General features: G+C 42.4%; 2 protein-coding genes across 2 annotated transcripts in view; both read right to left on the minus strand.

Moving 5' to 3' along the window:
* LOC139738471 (uncharacterized) overlaps positions 1-25,722 on the minus strand; it is a 96,326-nt gene extending 70,604 nt beyond the window's left edge. Inside the window, exons 1-17 of the mRNA XM_071649098.1 lie at positions 25,677-25,722; positions 24,773-25,021; positions 23,701-23,952; positions 22,403-22,660; positions 19,140-19,409; positions 15,765-16,023; positions 15,077-15,333; positions 13,587-13,856; positions 12,794-13,045; positions 11,723-11,974; positions 7,924-8,175; positions 6,680-6,931; positions 6,037-6,288; positions 5,384-5,635; positions 2,956-3,207; positions 2,308-2,559; positions 1,660-1,911 (exon numbers count right to left, since the gene is read on the minus strand). Coding sequence (XP_071505199.1) covers positions 1,660-1,911; positions 2,308-2,559; positions 2,956-3,207; positions 5,384-5,635; positions 6,037-6,288; positions 6,680-6,931; positions 7,924-8,175; positions 11,723-11,974; positions 12,794-13,045; positions 13,587-13,856; positions 15,077-15,333; positions 15,765-16,023; positions 19,140-19,409; positions 22,403-22,660; positions 23,701-23,952; positions 24,773-25,021; positions 25,677-25,722 — 4,129 coding nt within the window. The remainder of the gene's footprint in view (positions 1-1,659; positions 1,912-2,307; positions 2,560-2,955; positions 3,208-5,383; positions 5,636-6,036; positions 6,289-6,679; positions 6,932-7,923; positions 8,176-11,722; positions 11,975-12,793; positions 13,046-13,586; positions 13,857-15,076; positions 15,334-15,764; positions 16,024-19,139; positions 19,410-22,402; positions 22,661-23,700; positions 23,953-24,772; positions 25,022-25,676) is intronic.
* On the minus strand, positions 16,367-18,934 carry LOC139738467 (hyalin-like). Its single transcript, XM_071649094.1, has 5 exons — positions 18,922-18,934; positions 18,368-18,619; positions 17,685-17,948; positions 17,069-17,323; positions 16,367-16,644 (listed from the first exon to the last, which is right to left on the minus strand). Exons 1-5 carry the CDS (start codon positions 18,932-18,934, stop codon positions 16,367-16,369), a joined length of 1,062 nt encoding a protein of 353 aa, XP_071505195.1.
* Positions 25,723-27,268: the final 1,546 nt, after the last annotated feature.

Consider the following 27,268-nt stretch of genomic DNA (forward strand, 5'->3'; position numbering starts at 1 on the left):
CTTGCTTCCTGTGCAGTGTAAACTCATTTTAATGGATGCCTTGCACATAACCATACATTTGATGTAAAAGGGCTGATGAGATTATCAGTGGGACTGTCACATGGACAATGTAACCTACCATGTCGTGACACAGAGCATACAATTCTATGAGGAATGTAAAGTTTATTTGATGAATACTGGTTTTAAGATGGGTGAGATATCAACAACAAAAAAATAAAGAGGTCCTACTACAAGGCAGGAACCACCTTTTATTAGGACTACTTTGTTTTACTTTGTTTATTGATACACTGTATCTCAGTCGTTTCATTATCGATTTTCATCAAATAAACTTTGAATTCCTCTTAGAATCATACTGTACATGTTTGCTCATTAATATTTTAATTATAATTAGTTAAACTCTGAATCACCCATCTCGACCAACTGTACCATCCCTTTAACTATTTGCAGGTATACATCTAGCAAAATTCAGAAGCATTTTCGTTCAAGGGAGAACATACCCAGTACGGTGACGGTGAAGGTACAGGTGGCCTGGTTGCCCGAGGGATCCTCAAAGACGTAGGTGACCGTGTTGACCGTGTCTGCCTGGTAGAACCCCTGGTTGGAGGAGGGCCCAGCCACTTGAGTCACTGTGCCCGAGTCATCGGTGGCGTCAACGGCGCCCCAGGAGACAAAGACGAATGAATTCGTGCCCGAGTTCACGGAGAAGTCGCTGGGGCAGTTGGTGATGACGGGTGCCGTGGTGTCAGCGGCAGCTGCAGGAATGATATCACATTATGTATGCTTAGAGGTGACTCCTCTGTACAGTAACGAAGAAAGCTGCCGCACATCGTCCACTATGTCATTGGCATACCAACTGATTGTACGTGGGATGGGAAAGAAGAACATTGGCTCCATTTCATGACAACCAGCGAGTACTGTATAAGCTGAATATATCGCAAGGTTTTCTATTTTTGCAAATTTTGCGAGTCAGGTGCTCTTTGGAATTTAAAGACATTCAAAAATATTAACTCTGATCCAAATATGAATATGACATGCACATACATTTCGTAATTCAGTACTGTACTCCACCATCGCAAATTTAACCACTCACGAAATCATCAGGAAGTGCCCATTTGCGAAAAATTTAGACTCGCCAAATATATTCCGTATACAGCACACAGCTGCAAGACTCGGCTTGTGGAGCACTTCGAAATACTGCGTGAAAAGAATTGACATGCGATGCGCATAACGAGAATAGTTAGAATATGCTGGGCAATCTGGGGGTAAGTAGTGGTTTATAACACGCAAAGCTGGCTCCGCTTCAAGTCATACAAATACCCGTCAGTATTTACGCAATTCTGACAAAAAAGATAATGGAGTATGAAAGCTACATTGTATATAGAGTTTATCGCAAGGGAATATGCACACAGTGATTACATAATACAGGACAGAAAAACTTCATTCACATCTCATGCAGCAAAGGTAATACAGAACAAAGATGGCGAATGTAATATATTGATTATTTGATGGAATGACCACATCAATTGCAAAAAAAAAATGAACATGCTTACAAAAGCAATACATAATAACAAAGCCATGTACAAAGACACACATGCATGCTTTACAGAGACACTTCGATATCAAGTGTGACAGTCGTGCAAGACAATAAGTGTAGCGTACCAGACACAGTGACAGCAAAAGAACACACAGCCGAGTTGCCGGAGCCATCAGTGAATGTGTAGCTAACAGTGGTAGTGCCGACGGGGAAAAAGTCGCCGGGGTTAGCAGTAGATGTAGAGCTGACCGAACCAGAGTTATCCGTGGCTGTGGGAACAGTCCATGTGACGGCTACACCAGCGGACCCAGATGCAATGGACACACTGATGTCCGATGGACAGTTGGAGATGACCGGTGCGGTGTTGTCGATAGTGGCTACACACAGACAGGACAGTATACAGTGGGTATGTGTATGTGATATAGATAGATGCATGAAAAACGGTCAAGTGTACATGTGTATCATCACATCCATGCAAGGTAACGTATTGGATCATATTGATACAATGAAATGGGTATGAGATGGATATGCCATTACATGTACTTATCCTGAATTTGGCATACACAAAAAAGGGAATAAAATGCGGCTATGATGATTTGAGCAATGAGCAAGTTTTCACATGCATGGCAACATATAAGATATGTTTACATTTTGAGGTTTTTAAATGCTAAAGTGCAAGCACACATTAACAAAACATACATTCTGTTTTACAGATGGAGTACATTTATACATAACAACAGAGCGACAAATGAACACATATAAAAGACGTATACCAGCAACAGTGACATCAAAAGAACACACAGCCGAGTTGCCGAAGCCATCAGTGAATGTGTAGCTAACAGTGGTTGTGCCGACGGGGAAAAAGTCGCCAGGGTTGGCAGTAGATGAAGAGCTGACAGAACCAGAGTTATCCGTGGCAGTGGGAACAGTCCATGTGACGGCTACACCAGAGGACCCAGATGCAATGGACACACTGATGTCCGATGGACAGTTGGAGATGACAGGTGCGGTGGTGTCGATAGTGGCTACAGACAGACAGGACAGTATACAGTGGGTATGTGTATGCGATATAGATAGACGCATGAAAAACAGTCCAGTGTACATGTGTATCATCACATCCATGCAAGGTAACGTATTGGATCATATTGATACAATGAAATGGGTATGAGATGGATATGCCATTACATGTACTTATCCTGAATTTGGCATACACAAAAAAGGGAATAAAATGCGGCTATGATGATTTGAGCAATGAGCAAGTTTTCACATGCATGGCAACATATAAGATATGTTTACATTTTGAGGTTTTTAAATGCTAAAGTGCAAGCACACATTAACAAAACATACATTCTGTTTTACAGATGGAGTACATTTATACATAACAACAGAGCGACAAATGAACACATATAAAAGATGTATACCAGCAACAGTGACATCAAATGAACACACAGCCGAGTTGCCGGAGCCATCAGTGAATGTGTAGCTAACAGTGGTTGTGCCGACGGGGAAAAAGTCGCCGGGGTTGGCAGTAGATGAAGAGCTGACAGAACCAGAGTTATCCGTGGCAGTGGGAACAGTCCATGTGACGGCTACACCAGCGGACCCAGATGCAATGGACACACTGATGTCCGATGGACAGTTGGAGATGACTGGTGCGGTGTTGTCGATAGTGGCTACACACAGACAGGACAGTATACAGTGGGTATGTGTATGCGATATAGATACTACGTACGTAGATGCATGAAAAACAGTCCAGTGTGCATGTGTATCATCATATCCATGCAAGGTAACGTATTGGATCATATTGATACAATGAAATGAGTGTGAGATGGATATGCCATTACTTATCCTGAATTTGGCATACACAAAAAAGGGAATGAAATGTGGCGATGACGATTTGAGCAATGAGCAAGTTTTCACATGCATGGCAACATATAAAATATGTTTACATTTTGAGGTTTTTAAATGCTAAAGTGCAAGCACACATTAACACAAGAGACCCGCGGGTCTAGCGCTCACCTGAGTATCGCAAGTTCACCTTTCACGCAGTCACTAATCTAAATTATTCACAGCTCTACCAAAATTTGACCAGGCATTCTGAAGTAGAAGATGAAAATGTACAATAAGGGCCCAGATTTTTAAAGATTCCTTAATTTGGGGAATTGGGGGCCCCCTGGGGCCCTCTGGGTGGGGCATGGTGCCCATTTTGATAAATTGAGATCCTGACCCCCTAAGGATGCTACCTGCCAAGTTTGACGAAAATCTATCATGAGGTTTTCAGGAAGAAGATGACAATGTACGATTCAGGCCCCCATTTGGACCTTCCTAACCAACCCCCCCCCCCACCCCCTGCCCCCAAGAGGGGCACCCCTGGATCTCCTATGAACAAACTCGAAACTACAGTCATTAATGTACTCACTCATAGTATTATCTTAGCTGTATAACTTCTGATTCTAGAGAAAATTTTTAACGATTCCTTCATTTGGGGGGTTTGGGCCCCCCTGGGGGCCCCCTGGGTGGGACATGGTGCCCATTTTAACAAATTGAGATCCTAACCCCTTAGGGATGCTACCTGCCAAGTTTGGTGAAAATGGGTCATGGGGTTCTAAAAAAGAAGATAAAAATGTACAATTTAGGCCCCATTAGGACCCCTCCTCACCTCCCTCCCCTGGGTCCCAAGGGGGGCACCCCTGATTCTGCCATGAACAAACTTGAAACTGCAGTCATCAATGTACTAACTCATAGTATTAACTTAGCTCCATCACTTCTGGTTCTAGAGAAGAAGATTTTTAAAGATTCCTTAATTTTGGGGGATTTGGGCCCCCTGGGGGTCCCCTGGGGGCCCCCTGGGTGGGGCATGGTGCCCATTTTAACAAATTGAGTTCCTAACCCCCTAGGGATGCTACCTGCCAAGTTTGGTGAAAATAGGTCATGGGGTTCTCAAGAAGAAGATGAAAATGTACAATTTAGGCCCCATTAGAACCCCTCCCCACCCCCCCTCCCCTGGGTCCCAAGGGGGGCACCCCTGATTCTGCCATGAACAAACTTGAAACTACAGTCATCAATGAACTAACTCATAGTATTAACTTAGCTCCATCACTTCTGGTTCTAGAGAAGAAGATTTTTAAAGATTCCTTAATTTGGGGGGATTTGGGCCCCCTGGGGGTCCCCTGGGGGCCCCCTGGGTGGGGCATGGTGCCCATTTTAACAAATTGAGTTCCTAACCCCCTAGGGATGCTACCTGCCAAGTTTGGTGAAAATGGGTCATGGGGTTCTCAAGAAGAAGATGAAAATGTACAATTTAGGCCCCATTAGAACCCCTCCCCACCCCCTCCCCTGGGTCCCAAGGGGGGCATCCCTGATTCTGCCATGAACAAACTTGAAACTACAGTCATCAATGAACTAACTCATAGTATTAACTTAGCTCTATCACTTCTGGTTCTAGAGAAGAAGATTTTTAAAGATTCCTTAATTTTGGGGGGTTTGGGCCCCCCTGGGGGCCCCCTGGGTGGGTCATGGTGCCCATTTTAAGAAATTGAGTTCCTAACCCCCTAGGGATGCTACCTGCCAAGTTTGATGAAAATCGGTCTTGGGGTTTTCAAGAAGAAGATGAAAATGTAAAAAGTTTACGCACGACGCACGACGGACGACGGACGACGGACGACGGACGACGGACGACGGACGACGGACGACGGACGACGGACGACGGACGCCGGACGAAGGGCGATCGCAATAGCTCACTTGAGCCTTTGGCTCAGGTGAGCTAAAAACATACATTCTGTTTTACAGATGGAGTACATTTATACATAACAACAGAGCGACAAATGAACACATATAAAAGACGTATACCAGCAACAGTGACATCAAAAGAACACACAGCCGAGTTGCCGGAGCCATCAGTGAATGTGTAGCTAACAGTGGTAGTGCCGACGGGGAAAAAGTCGCCGGGGTTAGCAGTAGATGCAGAGCTGACAGAACCAGAGTTATCCGTGGCAGTGGGAACAGTCCATGTGACGGCTACACCAGAGGACCCAGATGCAATGGACACACTGATGTCCGATGGACAGTTGGAGATGACCGGTGCGGTGTTGTCGATAGTGGCTACACACAGACAGGACAGTATACAGTGGGTATGTGTATGCGATATAGATACTACGTACGTAGATGCATGAAAAACAGTCCAGTGTGCATGTGTATCATCATATCCATGCAAGGTAACATATTGGATCATATTGATACAATGAAATGAGTGTGAGATGGATATGCCATTACTTATCCTGAATTTGGCATACACAAAAAAGGGAATAAAATGTGGCAATGACGATTTGAGCAATGAGCAAGTTTTCACATGCATGGCAACATATAAAATATGTTTACATTTTGAGGTTTTTAAATGCTAAAGTGCAAGCACACATTAACAAAACATACATTCTGTTTTACAGATGGAGTACATTTATACATAACAACAGAGCGACAAATGAACACATATAAAAGATGTATACCAGCAACAGTGACATCAAAAGAACACACAGCCGAGTTGCCGGAGCCATCAGTGAATGTGTAGCTAACAGATGTTGTGCCGACGGGGAAAAAGTCGCCGGGGTTAGCAGTAGATGCAGAGCTGACCGAACCAGAGTTATCCGTGGCAGTGGGAACAGTCCATGTGACGGCTACACCAGCGGACCCAGATGAAATGGACACACTGATGTCCGATGGACAGTTGGAGATGACCGGTGCGGTGTTGTCGATAGTGGCTACACACAGACAGGATAGTGTACAACTGGTATGTGTATGCGATATAGATATATGCATGAAAAGAGCAGCACAAGTGTACATCATCGCATCATGCAAGGTACTTATTGGACCATATTGGTACAGTGAAATGGGTACGATATAAACGTGCCATTACTTATAATGGATTTGGCATACACAAAAAATGGAATTCGCTGCTATGCTGATATATATATGAGCAATGAAAAAATTTTCATATGAATGGCAGCATACAAAACGTGTTTACATTTTGCTGTTTCAAATGCTATAGTGCAAGCACACATTAACACAACATACATCTACATTCTATTTTACTGATGTAGTACATCCATACATAACACAGACACAAACAATGACATATAAAAGACATTATACCAGCAACAGTGACATCGAATGAACACACAGCCGAGTTGCCGGAGCCATCAGTGAAAATGTAGCTAACAGTTGTTGTGCCGACGGGGAAAAAGTCCCCGGGGTTGGCAGTAGATGTAGAGCTGACCGAACCAGAGTTATCCGTGGCTGTGGGAACAGTCCAGGTGACTGCCACACCAGCGGACCCAGATGCAATGGATACACTGATGTCCGACGGACAGTTGGAGATGACCGGTGCGGTGTTGTCGATCGTGGCTAAACACAGACAGGATAGTGAACGGAGAGTGTGTGCATGTGACATCTTAAAAGAATGCATGACAAGCAACATATCAGATGAAGCAACTGTGTGCTGGAAATGGCATGAACATATACTAGCACAATGAAGTCAAAGGCAGGGCGAGGACTAGAACTACAGATAATTTGCACGATAATAGATCTTGTGTATGGGAAGGGAATGTGCTGCAAGGGTGAATGAGGAAACACTGGACTACACAAACTGTATTTCCTTTGACACATTCCAACCTCACGTTTAATACCCTTCCTCACACATATTGTAACACAACAGGATATTTCATATACAGGTGAAGTACACTCATCCTAAATATGAAAGTAAATGATTAATTCTGATTTTTTTTTTGAAGACCATTTCCTCTTCTACCTAATTATCTGAAACTTTGAAGCAAAGAATTAAAGGACAATAGTGCTTTTGACAGTTTTGTGGAGCCACATTTCCGGAGTCTGATGTTGTTTTCTCCAGTTTCCTTCAATGAGGCAAATAAGAGTGAACATGACAACCCTATAAACTTTCAAAAAGCAGTCATTGGTAGCCTCAATACTTTGAAATAAGTTGGAATATTGTGTGCTTAAGAATGCATATGCAAATATTTCAGTAACTTGAAAATCCTCTGATACCAACTCGTAGATAGTACTCTTCTGTGTGCAGAAACACACACACACACACAAAAGGTCAGTAGAAACTTAATCAACTTTAAAAGACCCTCTCAAAAGCAATGATTCTCTTAAATGGATAATTGTATTCCAGCAATCCAGCTGGTTTCATAGAAACGTTCAACATGGACAGGAAACTGTTACTCCAAAGCTACATGTAAGAACCTTTCCTTTCAGAATCAGAATTGCGGGAGGGGAATTCTCATCAGCAGAATTTGTTCAAGTTCTTTTGACACAGAGTCGCATTTGATATACATTAACAGACAGAGACAAATGGTGACATATAAAAGGCATTATACCAGCAACAGTGACATCAAAAGAACACACAGCCGAGTTGCCGGAGCCATCAGTGAATGTGTAGCTAACAGTTGTTGTGCCGACGGGGAAAAAGTCGCCGGGGTTAGCAGTGGACGAAGAGCTGACCGAACCAGAGTTATCCGTGGCAGTGGGAACAGTCCATGTGACGGCTACACCAGAGGACCCAGATGCAATGGACACACTGATGTCCGACGGACAGTTGGAGATGACCGGTGCGGTGTTGTCGATCGTGGCTAAACACATAGAGGCAGGATAGTGAATAGCAGGGTTGTGTGCGCAGTACTGACATAAGCATGATGAGTCACAGGACAATGCATGTATTGAGAACAGCAACAACTTCTACAGTGCCTTTCAAACATTACATTGAATGAGACGAAGTAAAATGATGCGGTGCAATGCACAAGTGAGGCAACAAGAACATTTACATGACAAGAACTTTGCAAATAACAAAATGTAAACATGAAGGAAAATTGCACATCTCTATATACAATGTACGTGTATGTATAACATGAGCAATAGAATACTTTTTTTTTTTTTTGGGGGGGGGGGCATCTGAATAGTAATTGCCGAGTATGAGATGCAATCAAGTGAACAAGGGAGAATCCTCATCTCATAATGCATACAAGCACACACACACATACACATACAATACATGAAAACAAAACAATCACAAAAAAGTTGTACATACACAGAGTTAAACAGTTTGTCAACATGGAAGGGAGGGGGGGGGGCAAGACATGAAATTACATTCAAAGGTTAAACACCGACAAAGGGTTAGCTACACATACCAGCAGAGGTTACAACAACATCAAACGAGCACGTGGCAATGTTCCCTGCCTCGTCGCTAAAAGTGTAGGTCACCGTCGTCGATGAACCCACCGCAAAAGAATCTCCCGGCGCATGGGTCGATGACGACGTGAGCGAGCCCGAGTCGTCCGTCGCCGTGGGCTCGGACCATGTGACCGAGATGGTCGATATGGCATCCGAGGGAATCTGGAGGTTGATGTCGGAGGGACAGCCCGAGATAACTGGACTTGTCGTGTCAACGCTTGCTAAAATTTCCGCAATGAATAGTGGCAAGCAAGAAAGAGAATAGACGGGCAAGAGAAAGGACATGAATAGTTGTAAGACACATAAGAGCTTCAAGATTAGTGGGTAAAGGACAGTGGACACAACGATTATCGATTGAACAAGTATGCAAAGCATGTTTGAAAGACATGAGGTAGATGATTACAAGTCACAAATTGATTAAGTTACAGCAATGTTAATTGATTACACAGAATACATGTGAACCACACAACAAGTTAACTTGAACAGGACAGCATATACATATATGTGGGTCAGGGAGTAGAATACTCATAGTGTTGTGTTCATTTGCTGTACAATAATTACAAAAGAAAGAAATTAGCAACAGTACAGAATATCTGAAGTGCAGAAGGAATTATGAAATTAGTCATGAGTAAACATACCAGTTGACACAATCACATTAAATGAACAAGTCGCCGTGTTGCCAGAAGCGTCGGAGAATGTATAAGTGACAGGTGTAGTGCCGAGAGAGAACGTGTCTCCGGGAATGTGAGATGCCGAGGAGGAGATAGATCCTGAGTTATCGCTCGCCGTCGGTTCCACCCACGTTATGCTAACATCAGTCGCACCCTCTGGAGCTGTCACTGCCACGTCCGCAGGGCAGTTTTGTATGACTGGCTCTTCAAGGTCAGGTATGGCTACAGGCATACCAATCATGGATGGCAATGTTTTAGCAGCAGAAGGGTATATGAGACACATACATAATAATGAAAAACACAGGTGAGGTTGTTTTAGCAGCAGAAGGGGTAATGGAACACATAGTGACATAAAAGACAGTTTTGTTTTAGCAGGTGACCGTAATGTGAAACAGACAGCAACAAAGATATGTTTATGTTGCAATTAATAAGATGTACATAACACAGAGCAACAAATATGGGACTGCACAATTACAAGTTTCACAATGCTCATCACATACAAGTAAAAGAGACAGTAACAGCATTAAAGAGAAGTTTTTTGTTTCTTTGATATGTGACATACCAGTCATGTCCTTTATTTGACTGCAAGTTGTTTCAGGAACAGAATCAGCAATTTGTGGATGATAGGATATGAATGGCTGAATATAGAACGGTTCACAAAGTGGTTGTGCTCCCTAATCACAAAGAATCAAAGGCTTGTGTACAAGCAATGAAGTACACATATCTAACTTGCTAATGTTGCTGCAATTGATGTTTTGATATTTGCCATTGTCATCTGATTAAGAAGTTACAATTGTGTTGTGTTTCTGCTCTTTATTCTTTAAGAAGTCAAACCTTTGAAAATTTGAAAAGTACTAAATTACTGTGATTGCACAATGAATGTGGGGAAAGTTGGTGAGTTGATGACATGTGACATACCAGAGACAATTATATCAAAGGAACACGTGGCAGTGTTTCCAGAGGCATCAGTGAAGGTGTAAAGAACGTTAGCGGTGCCAAAGTAAAAAGTGTCTCCTGGAAGGGCCGATCGAGTGACGGAGAAGTTCCCCGAGTTGTCCGTGGCCGCCGGCTCGGTCCAACTGACCGAAACCCCATCCACGCCAACCACTGCCTCCACGACGATATCGGTGGGGCACTCGGTAACGACAGGAGGGGACAGATCCGGAATAGCTGTGTGAATTATTATTCGGTTTAGTGTGGATGATGGGAGTGGTATGTGACCAAGATGCCTTCAACTGAGAGGGGTGGGCAGCAAAGGTCAAAAGACCAGCACACACTTGACATTATTGTGGATCCTATGCATAAATGATCTGCAGTGACCTTAACTTTCTGGATGCATTGAAGTAATCTGGGATAAACCTACAGGAGTTTGGAGACTTCATGAGGTTCTAGACGGTTGTGATTTACATCTTTTGCGTAAATTTACAGATTAGAAAATGAAGGAAAAAGAGCGGCAAGACACTTTTTAGGAGGCAGGGGTGCAAAAAAAAAGATGTAAAATATATATTTTTTTTTTTAAGCCTTCGAAAGTATACAAATTCTCCCTTGCAACTCTGAAGTCAGTTGGATACGATATAAATTTTTGGTGGTAGCATTGCGAATTTATTGACTTCACTAGTCATCATCAGTCGTGCATGTGGCGTTGCAGTAGCCACTTGGGGACATACTAAATAAAAACCCATATGGAAGCTACTGCCACTTGACAGAACCTTTTGCTTGGGTAGAAAGACGGCAAATTTGGGGCATTTCAAGATCTGGGTGAATGCATACCCTTGCCAAAGAGCGTATTCCAAACATCTATTTGGACGCAGATACAGACTCGACCAAACTGCTACAGAAATGAAACAGTACAAATGTGCTTGTACTTTCGTGACAATTCACATCTTCAGTAGATAGCAAAGTGATTTGGATGCACATACTGGTTTGGCCAAACCAGGGGTGGGGGGGGGGGGTTGGGAAGAGAGCTAGATATGCAAAATGCAGTGCAACTGCACTTACGTGATTATTCACAATTTCAGTAGAGATTCTTTTGGATTACACTGACCTATATGTGAGGGATATCTGTAAAATGCATGAGCAAATGTATGAAAACTTCATTCAAAGGTTATGTAAGTATCAGCCCCTTCAAAATCAAGGCATTTGCCTGACTCTTAGTGTTGAGATAGTGAAGTGGGGTCAAAATACATGTACATAAGTCTTGGGATAATCAATGCATTCTTTGTCTGTGATAATATTGGCATGCAATAATGGAGAGTAGTGACAGGTGTTTCAGACATACCAGACACAACTACAGTGAAGGAACATGAAGCACTGTTGCCCGACATGTCAGTGAAAGTGTACACAACGTTAGTGGAACCGAAATGAAAGGTATCCCCGGGCCGGGCCGTCTGCGTCTGGGTGAGCGTGCCAGAGTTATCTGTGGCAGTGGGGTCCGTCCAGTTCACAGGAACGTCGCTGGACCCGACCACAGCCTCGACCACGATGTCCGCCGGGCAGCCCTCAACGACAGGTGCAAATTCATCGGGTATGGCTGAGAGGTCGTGCGAATGTGAGGTTGCATTAACATGAAATAGATACTTGTACATGGACAGGAATATTTTTTTTTTTTAGTAAAAGACACACTAGTACAAGTGACAGGTACAATGACGTGAATGTGCAATTCTTGAACTTCTTATGTTTTTGAAGGATGAAATATTTGTATCAATTTGTGAATTTTCCCTCGGACAACTCGTGCAATTTTTTTTCTCTTGCATTTGACTTCATCGACAGTAAATGCTGTTCCATCAACTGGTTAACATTTCTTCATATCAAAGAGGAAAATGCATTTTCATGACAAGCTTTTGAATAACATGTACCTTGTTGGTATTTTGAATTTGTCCAAAATGAAATGTAGACTAGTCAAGTTTTTCCTACAAAGTGTCAAAATATTCTTTGTTATCTATCATGTGTTTAAAGGAGATACTGGCACTTGTTTCCATTTGATTAACCTCTCAAAAGCGTAAAAAGAAAAACAAAATAAAACAAAAAATAGATAAAGATATGATCTGAAACTACTATTTCTCATTATATTTTATATTATTATTATTATTGCATGACTTTTGCATTAGTGAACCCTCTCATGGCCTCACCAGTTAAATAATGTCAGTAACTGTTCTTTCAAGTTTGCCAATAAAACATTAGTGTTCTGCTGTGCTCAAATCTTGGTTTTTACCTACTGCCAAGTGTGTGTGTGTGTGTGTATGTGTGTGTTCGCATCTGTGTGTGTGTGTGTGTTAGTACCAAACACAGTGACCCTCAAGCATGTGTCACTTGTGATGAGCACAAAGATTAGAAAACACAGACAACATACCAGAGACAATAACATTGAACAAGCAAGCAGCCGTGTTTCCCGAGGGGTCGGCAAAGGTGTAAATCACTTCCGTGGATCCAAACGGAAATTGATCCCCAGGGATGGCCGTTTGAGTCGAGCTCACAGACCCCGAGTCGTCAGTGGCCGTCGGCTCCGGCCACGTGACCGAAACATCACTGGAGCCGAAAATTGCTTCAACGGTGATGTCGGATGGACATCCACTGACCACGGGTGGCGTTGTATCTGTTGTTGCTGTTAGAAAACATACTCTTAAATGTTAGTACGACCGAATACCAGAGCAATGACAACAATGGCTCACAGTGAAATATGAGTTTGAGCCATCACAGTATGAATGAGCCTTCCTTTTTTGATGTATTTTAAGACTTTGTACAGCTGTAGATGTGGACAAGCATGTGAATGGATTACAAAAATGACAGCACACATAGTATATACATAGTGTGCACAAACACAAGGAAGGTGTCTAACATAACTTGCCATGGTCTTTACAAATGGTCCAAACACACACAATTGTTTAATAAAGTCACATAAATGTAAATGTATAAGATGTCGAGTCAAAGTAGTACATGTAATTAGCAGAATTAGGACATTGACATTTCTATACACAGAGACAGAGTTTAACAGTGGACACAGATGCTGTTATTGAGGTTACATGACAACTATAATGTTTTCACTCTGTAAAGAGCCTATCAAATCATGACAGTAGCTGATAACCAGCAAATATTAATCAATGAGTGATGTGAATTTTGACCACATTGGATTAGTAAACACATACCAGGCGATGTTAATACAACATCGAAAGAACATGCAGCAGTATTTCCGGCGCTGTCGCTGAACGTGTAAACGACAGTCGTGGACGAGCCAAGCGCGAATGAATCGCCGGGCTGGTGGGTTGAGGAGGACGTGACGGAGCCAGAGTCGTCCGTCGCGGTGGGCTCCGTCCAGGTGACAGAAATGGTCGTTATGGAAGCAGAAGGGATTTCAATGTTTATATCAGATGGACAGCCAGTGATGACTGGACTTGTGGTATCACTGGTTGTAGACGCTACAAAAGGAGAAAATGTGAGCTTGATGTAGACAAACTTTATGAAGGTTTTAGCCAGAGAAGTGTAGAAGAGAGTGTGAATGGAGGAGTTGGGCATTAGCTGTAAGCAGCACAAGAGGGACTGACAGAATATACAGAAGTAATAGAGAAAGACTCCTGTCTAACCAAGCTGACTGAAATATGAAACGTTTTGTGAAAGCATTATGCCCTCTAAAAGGTGACTTTGCACAATTCTACTCTTTACCACACTCTTTAGCATTGTTACATTTCCAGGTGTCATTATATAGCTCACTGAGAAATGTTTGTGTATTTCTAATTTGTACTGTGCACTGAATGTAAGCTGTAAATTACAATTTGTCAAGAGTAACAAATCAAACTGATCATTTATCAGAACTAGTCCACCAATTTTGAAAATGGGGTACGACTTTGACAGCTGGATTGGCATAAATGTCTTATCAGCTGGGTAACTGTGCATCAATTTCTTGTTAGAGACAGGATCTTGTGACAGAATAGTTCCATGCACAGGAAGAGATAAACAAAGGAGCACAGACAGGTAAGCAAGATGAAGTCAAGATGTATGATACACATACAGACAAACATACCAGAGACTACAACACTGAACGAACAGGCTGCCGAGTTTCCTGATGGATCTGAAAATGTGTACGTCACTTCTGTGGACCCCAGAGGGAAAATGTCTCCAGGAATGGCTGTCTGAGTCAGGCTCACTGAGCCAGAGTCGTCTGTGGCCGTCGGTTCGACCCACGTGACTGAAACGTCACTGGCTCCATTCGCTGCTTCGATAGCTATCCCAGACGGACACCCGTCAATCACTGGGGGTGTGGTATCCAATGGAGTGGCTGTGTTTCATGACACAGAAAGACACACATACGCATACAAGACATGATTTGATAGATGGGACAGACAGAAATTTCACAGATGGACAATGAATGATAGGAAATGGCACATAAGAAAACTCGAGTAAGAACAGGAATGTTCAACTGTTAGAAGTACATGCACTATAACGAACAATACTAACAATAACAACACACATGCATGAAAGCAAAACTTGACAGTATAGTAACATGGTTTATTCGGGGCAGAGAAAAGCCAAGCAAAAGCATATATTACACATCAAAGGGTCTGATTTGATTAGCATTCAAGGAGGGGTTAAAAATTTGGGGCTTTCTTTCTCTTCAAGAAAGCTGTTCAGAAAGACATACCAGAAGAAATAATCACATCAAAGGCACATATAGCCGTGTTTCCAGCTTCATCACTGAATGTGTAGGTCACAGTTGTCTGAGATCCCACATCAAAGATGTCACCCGGCTGGTGCGTCGATGTGGACGAGACAAAACCAGAGTCGTCCGTGGCCGTGGGCTCCGTCCACGACACCGAGACGGACGAGAGGAAATCGGAGGGGAGATCAAGGTTTATGTCTGACGGACATCCTGTGATGACTGGACTTATTGTGTCACCACTGGCCACTTCAGAGGGAAGGAAGGCAAGGGGGAAATGAGATGTAAATGACTACTATTAAACAGGAGTCACTAAATCACTACTATCAATAAGTGACGCCATCCCACAGCACATTGGCAGGTGTAGGATTTGACTTTAACTTTGAAAGAAATTCTACATTGACTGCTCTGATCATTGTAGCCATTGTACAAGATGTTAGTTCAGGGATATTCCACATCTTGGTTGGTAATTTGTGGCCAAATGAAGTTTATCGTAATTGACTCACAATTGTGAGGTACTTCAAGTGACTAGACCCTGATCACAAAGTGCAAAGTGCAAAGGGGTTCATAGACCTTTCAAAGTGCACAGCATGGTACAATTACAAATGCTCATCACACATGCACAAGAAGGAAATATAAGACGAAAAGAGAACAGATGAAAGGAAAGGAACACATACCAGACACTACAACACTGAATGAGCAGGTGGCCGAATTTCCCGATGGATCTGAAAACGTGTACGTCACTTCTGTGGACCCCAGAGGGAAAGAGTCTCCAGGAATGGCTGTCTGAGTCAGGCTCACTGAGCCAGAGTCGTCCGTGGCCGTTGGCTCGATCCATGTGACTGAAACATCACTGGCTCCATCTGCTGCTTCGATCGCTATGTCAGACGGACACCCGTCAATCACTGGGGGTGTGGTATCCAATGGAGTGGCTGTGTTTCGTAACACAGAAAAACACACGCATGCACACAAGACATGGATCAATAGATGCGACACACAAGTATTTCACAGATGAATGGTTGAGGACACAGGATATCAAGAAAATTTGATGTAGAATAGAAATGTTCAGTTGTTAGAGGCACATGCATTATAAGAAACAATACTAAGGGAACACACATGCATGACAGCAACATTTGACAGTCGGTACAAAAACATGTTTTTTTAGGGGCAGGGACGAGATTGGCAAAACCACATGTCACTCATAAAGGGGTCTGAATTGACCAGCACTGAAAGAGAAGTATGAAATCAGGTTTTCTTTCTCTTCATGAAAGTTGTTCAGAAAGACATACCAGAAGAAACAATCACATCAAAGGCACATATAGCTGTGTTTCCAGCACTGTCGCTGAATGTATAGACCACAGTTGTCTGAGATCCGACATCAAAGATGTCACCCGGCTGGTGTGTCGATGTGGACGAGACAAAACCAGAGTCGTCTGTGGCCGTGGGCTCCGTCCATGACACCGAGACGGATGAGAGGAAATCGGAGGGGAGATCAAGGTTTATGTCGGACGGACATCCTGTGATGACCGGACTTATTGTATCACCACTGGCCACTTCAGAGGGAAGGAAGGCAAGGGGGAAATGAGATGTAAATGACTACTAACAGGAGTCACTAAATCACTTCTATTCCTAAGTGACACCATCCCACAGCACATTGGCAAGTGTAGCATTTGACTTTAACTTTGAAAGAAATTCTACATTGACTGCTCTGATCATTGTAGCCATTGTACAAGATGTTAGTTCAGGGATATTCCACATCTCGGTTGGTAATTTGTGGCCAAATGAAGTTTATCGTAATTGACTCACAACTGTGAGGTACTTCAAGTGACTAGACCCTGATCACAAAGTGCAAAGTGCAAAGGGGTTCAAAGACTGTTCAAAGTGCACAGCATGGTACAATTACAAAGGCTTATCACACATGCACAAGAAGGAAATATAAGATGAAAAGAAAACAGATGAAAGGAAAGGAACACATACCAGACACTACAACACTGAACGAACAGGTTGCCGAGTTTCCCGATGGATCTGAAAATGTGTATGTCACTACTGTGGACCCCAGAGGGAAAATGTCTCCAGGGATGGCCGTCTGAGTCAAGCTCACTGAGCCAGAGTCGTCTGTGGCTGTTGGCTCGACCCATGTGACTGAAACATCACTAGCTCCACTCGCTGCTTCAATTGCTATCCCTGACGGACACCCATCAATCACTGGGGGTGTGGTATCCAATGGAGTGGCTGTGTTTCATAGCACACAAAGTAATACATACACTCAAGACATGAATCAATAGATGGGACACATAGAAATTTCACAGATGGATGGTTAATGACAGAACACAGTATATCAAGAAAACTTGACTTAGAACAGAAATGTTCAGTTGTTAGAAGCACATGCATTATAACAAACAATACTTGGGGGACACACATGCATGACAGCAACATTTGACAGTCGGTACAAAAACATGGTTTATTAAGGGCAGGGACGAGATTGGCAATTTAAACATATCACACATGAAGGGGTCTGAATTGATAAGCACTGAAAGAGGAGTAAGAATTCAGGTTTTCTTTCTCTTCATGAAAAGTGTTCAGAAAGACATACCAGAAGAAACAATCACATCAAAGGAACATATAGCTGTGTTTCCAGCACTGTCGCTGAATGTGTAGGTCACAGTTGTCTGAGATCCGACATCAAAGATGTCACCCGGCTGGTGCGTCGATGTGGACGAGACAAAACCAGAGTCGTCTGTGGCCGTGGGCTCCGTCCACGACACCGAGACGGACGAGAGGAAATCGGAGGGGAGATCAAGGTTTATGTCTGATGGACATCCCGTGATGACCGGACTTATTGTGTCACCACTGGCCACTTCAGAGGGAAGGAAGGCAAGGGGGAAATGAGATGTAAATGACTACTAACAGGAGTCACTAAATCACATCTATTGCTAAGTGACGCCATCCCACAGCACATTGGCAGGTGTAGGATTCGACTTTAACTTTGAAAGAAATTCTACATTGACTGCTCTGATCATTGTAGCCTTTGTACAAGATATTCCACATATTCCACATCTCGGTTGGTAATTTGTGGCCAAATGAAGTTTATCGTAATTGACTCACAACTGTGAGGTACTTCAAGTGACTAGACCCTGATCACAAAGTGCAAAGCGCAAAGGGGTTCAAAGACCTTTCAAAGTGCACAGCATGGTACAATTACAAATGCTTATCACACATGCACAAGAAGGAAATATAAGATGAAAAGAAAATAGATGAAAGGAAAGGAACACATACCAGACACTACAACACTGAATGAGCAGGTGGCTGAATTTCCCGATGGATCTGAAAACGTGTACGTCACTTCTGTGGACCCCAGAGGGAAAATGTCTCCAGGAATGGCCGTCTGAGTCAGGCTCACTGAGCCAGAGTCGTCCGTGGCCGTTGGCTCGATCCATGTGACTGAAACATCACTGGCTCCATTCACTGCTTCAATCGCTATGTTGGACGGACACCCATCAATCACTGGGGGTGTGGTGTCTAATGTAGCTGCAGGAACAGGCAGTCAGATGTTTGAACAGAAATAAACACACAATGATATGGAACACTCACACAAAAAATACTAGTACAACACAAGGTGAGAAGAAAAACACACGGAACATGATGGGAAAAGTGAAGTAGTTAGATGGTACTGTATCCTGTACCACAAAAACATCTTGATTTTTCAAGAGAGGATTTACAGGAAATATTATAGTTGTCAGATAAAGCCATAGTCTCATTTCAGCACATAAATAGGAAGATAGATGGGCACTCAAGAGTACCGAGTTATTGTCTGAGAGCATGTCACATACAACTCTTTCTCATTGTGTTAGGAGTCGAGTTGTAACTAATTCTAATAATTGGTTAAGAGTTAGGTTAGGAATGTTATCAGCTTCATCAATCAAAATGTAACAATTGTCTGGTACAAGGTTCAAAAGAGTGAAGATTTGAATACAAGACAGGTGTGGAATAACAATCACATTTCTTGAAGCAACGTGCTGGTCAGGAGAGGAAAAGAAAGATCCCATACCAGCAGAGGTAATGACGACATCAAAGGAACATGTGGCCGTATTTCCAGCATCATCACTGAATGTGTAACTGACAGTCGTCGAAGTCCCTACGTCGAAGGAGTCACCTGGCTGGTGAGTTGACACGGAACTCACCGAACCGGAGTCGTCAGTTGCCGTTGGCTCCGTCCATGAAATCGAGACGGACGTGAGGGCAATAGAAGGGATTTCTAGGTTTATGTCGGCGGGGCATCCCGTGATTACTGGCGGGGTCGTGTCCCCATCCGACGATGCTTGAAAGAGGAAGGAATGTGGGTACACGAGAAAGGCACATGGAGAAGACAGATGAGGCTAATCGTGGATGAAAGAAGCTCATGCAAGTTTGCTGTGTGAAGAGTATAAGGAGATAGCTGCATGCATCTGGGGGTCCCTGAATGGATCGAATGATGAACAGGGACTAGCAAGAAAAGCTCGGTATTTGCAAGTGGGTTGCTTGTTAAGTTGTGTTAAGTTGTTTACATCTGAGATCACTTGTGGAAAGAGTATTAAGTTAGCTCAATACAATTCAAACCACAGGAAATTGGGGTAAATCACACGGAAATATTCATCATTGGTTGCACAGGTTTAGTCACTTCAACAAGATTTTAAAACAGACTTAAACAATGACAGGACAGAATTACTTCACTTGGACAATTACATCGATATGATAAGACGGAATTACTTCACTTGGATAAGTACATTGATATGACAGAATTACTGAACTTGGACAAGCACATTGACAGGACAGAATTACTTAACTTGGACAAGTACACTGACATGACAGAATTACTTAATTTGGAAAAGTACATTGACAGGACAGAATTACTCGACTTGGACAAGCACATATGACAAAACGCTGCAAGTGATAGTATATAACCAGACAATTTCCCGCAGGGAATGCAACAAAATCCATCGACCCACGTCACCACTTCCCACTCAAAAGGGGGGCGCCATTTGCTCCATTTTCCCCAACAACATACCACTGACGGTGACATCAAATGAGCAGACAGCTGAATTTCCAGATGGATCAGAAAACGTGTAGCTGACAGTCGTTGTGCCAACAGGGAAGAAATCGCCGGGGTTAGCAGTAGACGCAGAGCTGACAGAACCAGAGTTATCCGTGGCTGTGGGAACAGTCCAGGTGACGGCTACACCAGAGGACCCAGATGAAATGGCCACACTGATGTCCGACGGACAGTTGGAGATGACCGGTGCGGTGGTGTCACTTGAGGCTGTAATGAATAATTGAAATAAGAATAATTTGATACTAATATAAAGCGCAAAAACCGAGTTCTTAAGTTTATGACAATCATCTCAAATAGCTTTACTTGAGATACCATGCTTAGCACTAACGAAAGCCTTATTGTGCCATTATACCGTAACTTGACATTGATCAATGTCACACAGAGTTTATGAAGTTTCCCTCCTTTTACTGCAATGGAATCTTCTGCTGCAAAGGCCTAAACATACATCTTAAGCCTTAAAATGAATTGAGAAGACAACCTCTGGAGACAAGACTTGTGGATTTTCTGTAAACCTTTGGTCACAACCTCTGAAGAATTTTTTGCCACTCTTAAATGAGACCCATGCTCTAGTACTAGATTCCTCTTTGTAGTCAGAAAGTTCTAAATCTTGCAGAGGGTGGATTTAAACAGTCATCACAGCTTGAAAATGGCAACTGGACTAACTCACAGAGAACATTTGGACACATAAACAATGTGAAATGGGATGAATTTGCAAAACTCAAACAGTACGGAGGGGGAAATGTCAAATCCATGAATTATTGGTATACTACATTGCATTTGGCAGGTTTTTTTACAAGAAAACTAAAAAATCAACATTGCAAGGAGATGAGGTTTCACTGTGCACCACTGACATAGCACGAAAGCAAACTTTGGATATTTCTGAAGTCTGACCGCTCTTAGAAATGTCAGACTATGCTCCATGCAAAGACAATGCATTTGTTTGGGTGCAAATCAATATGGAGCTGATGCTCTCATATTTTGTGTAAAAAGTCTCAGTTATACACTTGATACAAGTTGTCAATTCTTTCACAAGTGCCGAGATTTCAGGGGTTGTATGTGAAGACAGGTAGAACCAACAGTTCAACCTACTTTTTGTAACCTCTCAATTTTGGTTTCATTTTTTTTCTCTGGGCAAGTAAAAGTGACACATCTTCCACAGCAGCCTAGCTAGGCTGAATAGTAGTAGCGATATTAGCCAAGCATAGCCCATTGTACAAGATATGACAGACAAAGGTGTGTAAATCAAGGGTTTATATCAGTTAAGTCAGGAGGTCAAAGGTCACCAACACCATTAGATAATATAAAGAATATCTCATAGCTCTCTCTCTCTGACACACACACATTCCTATCCAATATCAAAGACAAGAAAAAAACATCAACTTACTCAATACAGTGACAGTGAATGAGCACACTGCAGAATTCCCTGACCCATCTGTAAAGGTGTATGTGACTGTAGTCACTCCCGTCGAGAACGACTGGCCGGGAACGCTGGTGCTGGATGAGCTGACTGCTCCCGAGTCGTCGGTGGCCGTTGGCTCGGTCCATGTGACAATGGTGCTTGTCTGACCGAAGGCCGTAGTAGCGGTGATGTCAGCTGGACAATTGCTGATGACAGGTGCGGTGGTATCACCAAGAGCTGTGACAGACCAACAGAGACTGGTCACTCAAACTTTGACCTTTTCAATGACATGAAACATTCACTGTGACAAGAAGATCTGTGGGTAACCTTTACACACCAGCCTCAACCCTTTCTTATAAATGAAGACCACAACAAGAATTCCAGCCTTTCAAGAAATTCATAGTTGCACTGCAGGTATTTCATGTGACCTTTAAGTTTGCCTTTTATTCTAAAAGACAACTACACATTGGAATTTAATGTCAAGTTTGATTGTTAAACACAAAATGTTGATGTCACATTAAATATTCATACCTTGGATTCCAGGTGGTTGTAATAAAACTGCATTGTGATTGTGCTGCTACTCATAGACTTGTGAATTTCTAGCATCAATTATACAATTAGGTTATCGTGCTTGAAGAGTTTATGATAACTTCTATGGTATGTAAAGGAGTATCTCCACAACATCTTGCAAAACTTGGAAGTTCAGTCAAATTTTCTCTTCTGCTTTTCACAGAATTAATTTTTTTTAAAAAGTGGGGATAGGCTGAAATCTCATGGAATTATGACTAGGAATCTACCCTACCCGACTAAAAGAAGTCTTTACCTGTAACAGTTGCTGTAAAACTGCAGTCTGCACGGTTACCAGAGGGGTCATAAAACTGGTAGCTGATGGTGTTGGTGGTACCAGCAGCGTAAAACTGGGAGTTCGATGATGGGCCAGAGAGCTGGTTGACAACGCCCGAGTCATCAACAACCACTGGCACATCCCAAGTGACGAGAACAAAGTTCTGTCCACCGTTTGCGCGGACGATGTCAGATGGGCAGAATGTCACAATGGGAACAGTGGTATCGGGAGTCCCAACTACGGAGAGCAACAATACAAAAATATGGAACTGAAATTTTATGCAGTACATAACTGACTTAGAGAGTAACAAAAACCTTACACTTCATTTAATCTAAAAGGGAGAAATATATTCATTCAAGCCAATGTGGACAAAAGAAAAGGCTTAATGAACCTCCTTCACTTTATCTTAACATGATATGTTAGTATAGAACAAAAAATGTCTATTCGCTTTTCATCATGTGCAAAGTAGAATAAAAAATTAATATTTAGTGATATGATTTTCTGACATTAACAGCTGCATTACTTTTTTTATTCAACCGTGACTGGGTGATGTACAATTAAAAAAAAACAGCCTGAAAGTTAGCCCCAATAATCCATTTCACCACTTTTGCAGATTGCTAAAGACAATGAAATAAATTCTGACTTGAAGTGGGACTAATTTAGCTAAGACACAAATTTGTGGAATAACACTGAAAGCAAACCAAGTGAAATGTCACTGCATAAAGCCTGAGTGTACTCCCCCATTTCCTACTTCTTAAGGTTCATGGCCTAAAACTGAATCAGCTTCACTTTGCCACAACAGGAAGTGCATATACATTTGTATCGTCCCTTAACCTCGTACTGTGCTTTGTTCGCCAATAAGGCACAAATGTCTGGTAACAAACTGTCAGTGAATAGATTACCTTTCCCCTCTGTCTAATCCCTATTGTGTCAGCATGGCCTTCCTGTTGGACTGAAAAGACTTGTTTCACCTGATTGGGTTTGTTAATCTACACCTTGGCCAAGTTTGGTTGAATTACTAAATGCAAGAACAAAAAAAAAAAAAAAAAAAAAAAAAAAATTGGCAAGTAAAGCTAAGGGCCTAAGAGGGTTGGAACTCTGTTTGAATGATTACATCATGGCATTTACAGAACTTGTCAGAAATAACAACGTTGAAGTTGGCTGGCTAAAAAAAAAAAGACAGCCGCTAACAAGTATGTCTAGACTTTACAGAATATTAACTTTGTTTGCTTTCAAAAATAGCAATATTATTCTAGAGGGCAGCCTGCAGAACTTACCAGCCACTGTCACAGCAAAGGAGCATGTTGCCTCGTTGCCGGACGGATCCTCAAAGGTGTAGGTGACCGTAAACGTGCCGACGGGCAGACTGGTCAGGGGCGAGAGGTTTGCGGTGAACTGGGTCACGCCTGTGTCATCTGTCGCTGTTGGTGCCGTCCACGTCGGCGTTCCCGTCGAGCCACTCGTCGGGACAAAGATGGTGAAATCTGCTGGGCAGTTGCTTATTACAGGTGCTGTGGCATCTCCCACCACTTCAGGAAATATGGTGCATCACAGGGGAAAGGCAAAAGGGGAAAGAATTTAAAATCACCGAGGCAGCCAGAGTGAAATTTAAAAACTGCCCATAACAAAAATGGACACATTTTATGAACAGAACAAGAATGCTGAACTGGCTTATAAAGTGCACTCCCATTCTTATGAACACTGTTATTATGACACTTTCTTGAAACAAGATAAACATTCAGGTCCCCACATCACTATCTATATGTCTTTCAATACTTTCTTTTGATAAAACCAAAGAAAATTGTTGGTCCTGAGGACTTCGTTATATGGGAAATTGCAACAACAACAACAACAAAAAAAAGTGGAAATTGCTTATGATACCAAATAAAAGCTCTGGCATTAACCAAATTCAACAAAAAGGTAAAGATATTACCTGAATGATTCAGTACATTTTGAACTATCATTCACAGCCATGTTCTATCTTTAATCATCTTGTCTGTCTACACTGGTCCAAAAATTGCATTGTAAAACTTCTAAAACTGGAGCTACCTAAAACTCATGCAACATGAAAGATTTTTCACCCTATTAGCACCTTCAATGATGCGGTATAAGAGAGTGAAGGTAATTACCAGGCCCTACATATTTACTGTGAACCAAGGAAAAGGGAGCTTCGGCTTCATCATGTATGGTTCTTTTCACTTCCTTTTGGACTTTTGGCAAGGTAGGTTTGACAGCGTAAAAGTTTACCCTAATGCTAACACCAGAAATGTGAAAGGTTCATAAAATTCTCTCGAGATTTGGTTAAACAGATGCTACTCCAGAGGTAAAAATATGGGGAGGGGAACTCACATCCAACTCTGACAACAAAGTTGCAGATGTTGACATTGTTGACAGAGTCCCTGAAGACGTAGGTGACACCGGTGAAACCAATTTCAAAGGAATCTCCCGGGGTGTGGGACTGGATGACCGACACGGCCAGTCCAGTGTTGTCAGTGGCCGTTGGCTCAATCCATGTCGCCGTCGTGGTGTCCCCAAGGTTGTTCACCAGCAAGCTGATGTCCGCCGGGCAGTTGGACACAACGGGGGCCGTCGAATCGACTGGATCAGGAACAAAACATGAAGAACAAATTAGTACCACTGGGCACAAAGAGCATTGCAACATTCTTTATATTTGTTTCAGATGCTTGTTGTACAACCATTTCCTCCTCACATGCAAACAGTGACAAATGAAGTATTTAATGAAGTCTTGCTCTGTGCAAGGAGGTGCACCACCCTGCTGTTTGTGTGCCCATGTACGTCTTTTGAGGGGGTGCCTGTTACTGCATAGATCAGTTTGTGTGTTTTTAACAGATTTCTGCTGATACATTAAGACCCATCTACGTTTAATTCATGCATATATTAGCCCTTTCTCTCGCGAGTGCACGGTGGACAATGACATTTGCTGTTGTACCACTTGCTTTGCTCTATAACGCCCATACTATGCCCTATCATGTGGTTTCCTGCATCAAGCTCTTTGTTCTATGTTTGCATGATCAGTTCAGTAACTTCCGACTTAAAAAAAAAACGCAAGTTTTGTTTTTCATTGTCATCCAGACTCTGAAGTTCTTTTCTTGTGTATTTCATAGCCCTAGATTTTATTGGGGATTAACATCTATGGGGCTTTCACTACGAATTCAGCACAGTAAATCTACAAGTGGCTCTACTAGTAATCCTCCTCCAATATAAAAGTTCAAGCATTGTTGAAATGACAGGCCTGTGGTCACAACAACCTTAATCCCATTGACAGAAGCAGTGGGCATCACCTCCCCCTCTTCACCTATTCAATGGCTGGAAAGAATGGGTGGTCTGTCCCTAGATTCTAGGGGGAAAATATCCCTGTCCTCATTTTAACATCTGTGGCACTCTCAGCCCCCTGACAGATGAGTGCCTTATCCCTTGAGGACAGACTGATATTGCTACATTTACCATAGACACCTGCTCGAGTATACTCAGGACCCGTCCTCAACAGGTTAATACTAGACTTCACTCATCTGAAGCTAACTGAACCAGCCACTGATGAAGAGCAGACCTCTGACAGAATAATAAGGCCAACCTAAACCTTCAATTCCACACCATAACATTTGATGATGCATGCAGCAAAATGACACTATCAGAATGGATGAGCTTTCATCAACATCAGACCTTGGGGGGCATTTCATGAAGCATTTTGTCAGATATTTTTTCTGACAAAAATGTTATAAGCTACTGAAATCCTTGCATCTGATTGGCTGGGAGCAAATTTTCAAACAAATTTATCAGACAAAAAGCTTCAGGAAATGCCTCCCCCATGACAACATCTCTTGTCAATTTTGCACTGAATTGCTGCTGAGAAATTGACATTGAAAAGAAGACCTAACTTTGAACTTTGTAATGTAATCTGCACTTTTAAAAGAATTTTCAATTCCGCAAGATAGATTTATAAGATATTTCAGACATTGCTTGTTATAAAATTCAAGTTAAAATCATATAAAACCCTGCCATATTTTTCTGGCTACTACAAGACGGAATAAAATTATATTTCTAAAATGTGCAATCTGCAAGCACTTTCCACCCTTTAACTACATAATGAGTATGAATGCAATGCTGTTTAAAATCTTCTTTCAGGATGATATCTAAAAAAAAAAATTTTTAAAAAAAAAAGAATTCAAAGATGGGTGCCTTATTTCTTCTAAAGATATCAACACACTACAATCTTAAATTAATGAAAAAAGGGGCTGTTGCCCACTTACCAACAACGGCAACATCAAATGTACACGTCGACTGGTTTGGGACCGTGTCTTCAAATGTGTATGTGACTGTAGTGGTGCCTACGGAGAACACGTCACCAGGTGAGCTGGTCTTGAATGACCGCACAGCACCGAGGTTGTCCGACGCAGTAGGCTCGGTCCACGTCACCTGAGTGCTCGAGACCCCATTTGCCACATAGGTAATGATGTCGGATGGACAGTTGAAGACCGTTGGCAAGGTGTTGTCATTGGGGACTGTAATCGACAAAAATGAAGGTCATACTGAGATACTCAATTGATCCATTTTTCCTCGAACGCTTACACTACCGGTAGGGTTTAAGATAAAGTCACTAAAAACAAGATGGCTGCAAGCAGATGGCAATAATGACATTACTAGAGACCATCCAAACTAACTCAGTTGATGATAGACATCATACATAGGATTCTACTTCAAGCTTTTCTTACTCCACGTAGTATTGTCTTAGAGTTCACAACATGAGTCTAGAAGTTGTATTCTTCCTTTTAATGGTACTGGGTAGGTGGTAGAATGTCTAAAATCTAGTTTTGGTTTGTTTTGTTT

The sequence above is a fragment of the Diadema antillarum genome, unplaced genomic scaffold (assembly GCF_040938485.1).
Source record: "Diadema antillarum isolate AM-2024a unplaced genomic scaffold, OU_Dant_1.0 seq00000744_RagTag, whole genome shotgun sequence".
Lineage (NCBI taxonomy): Eukaryota > Metazoa > Echinodermata > Echinoidea > Diadematoida > Diadematidae > Diadema > Diadema antillarum.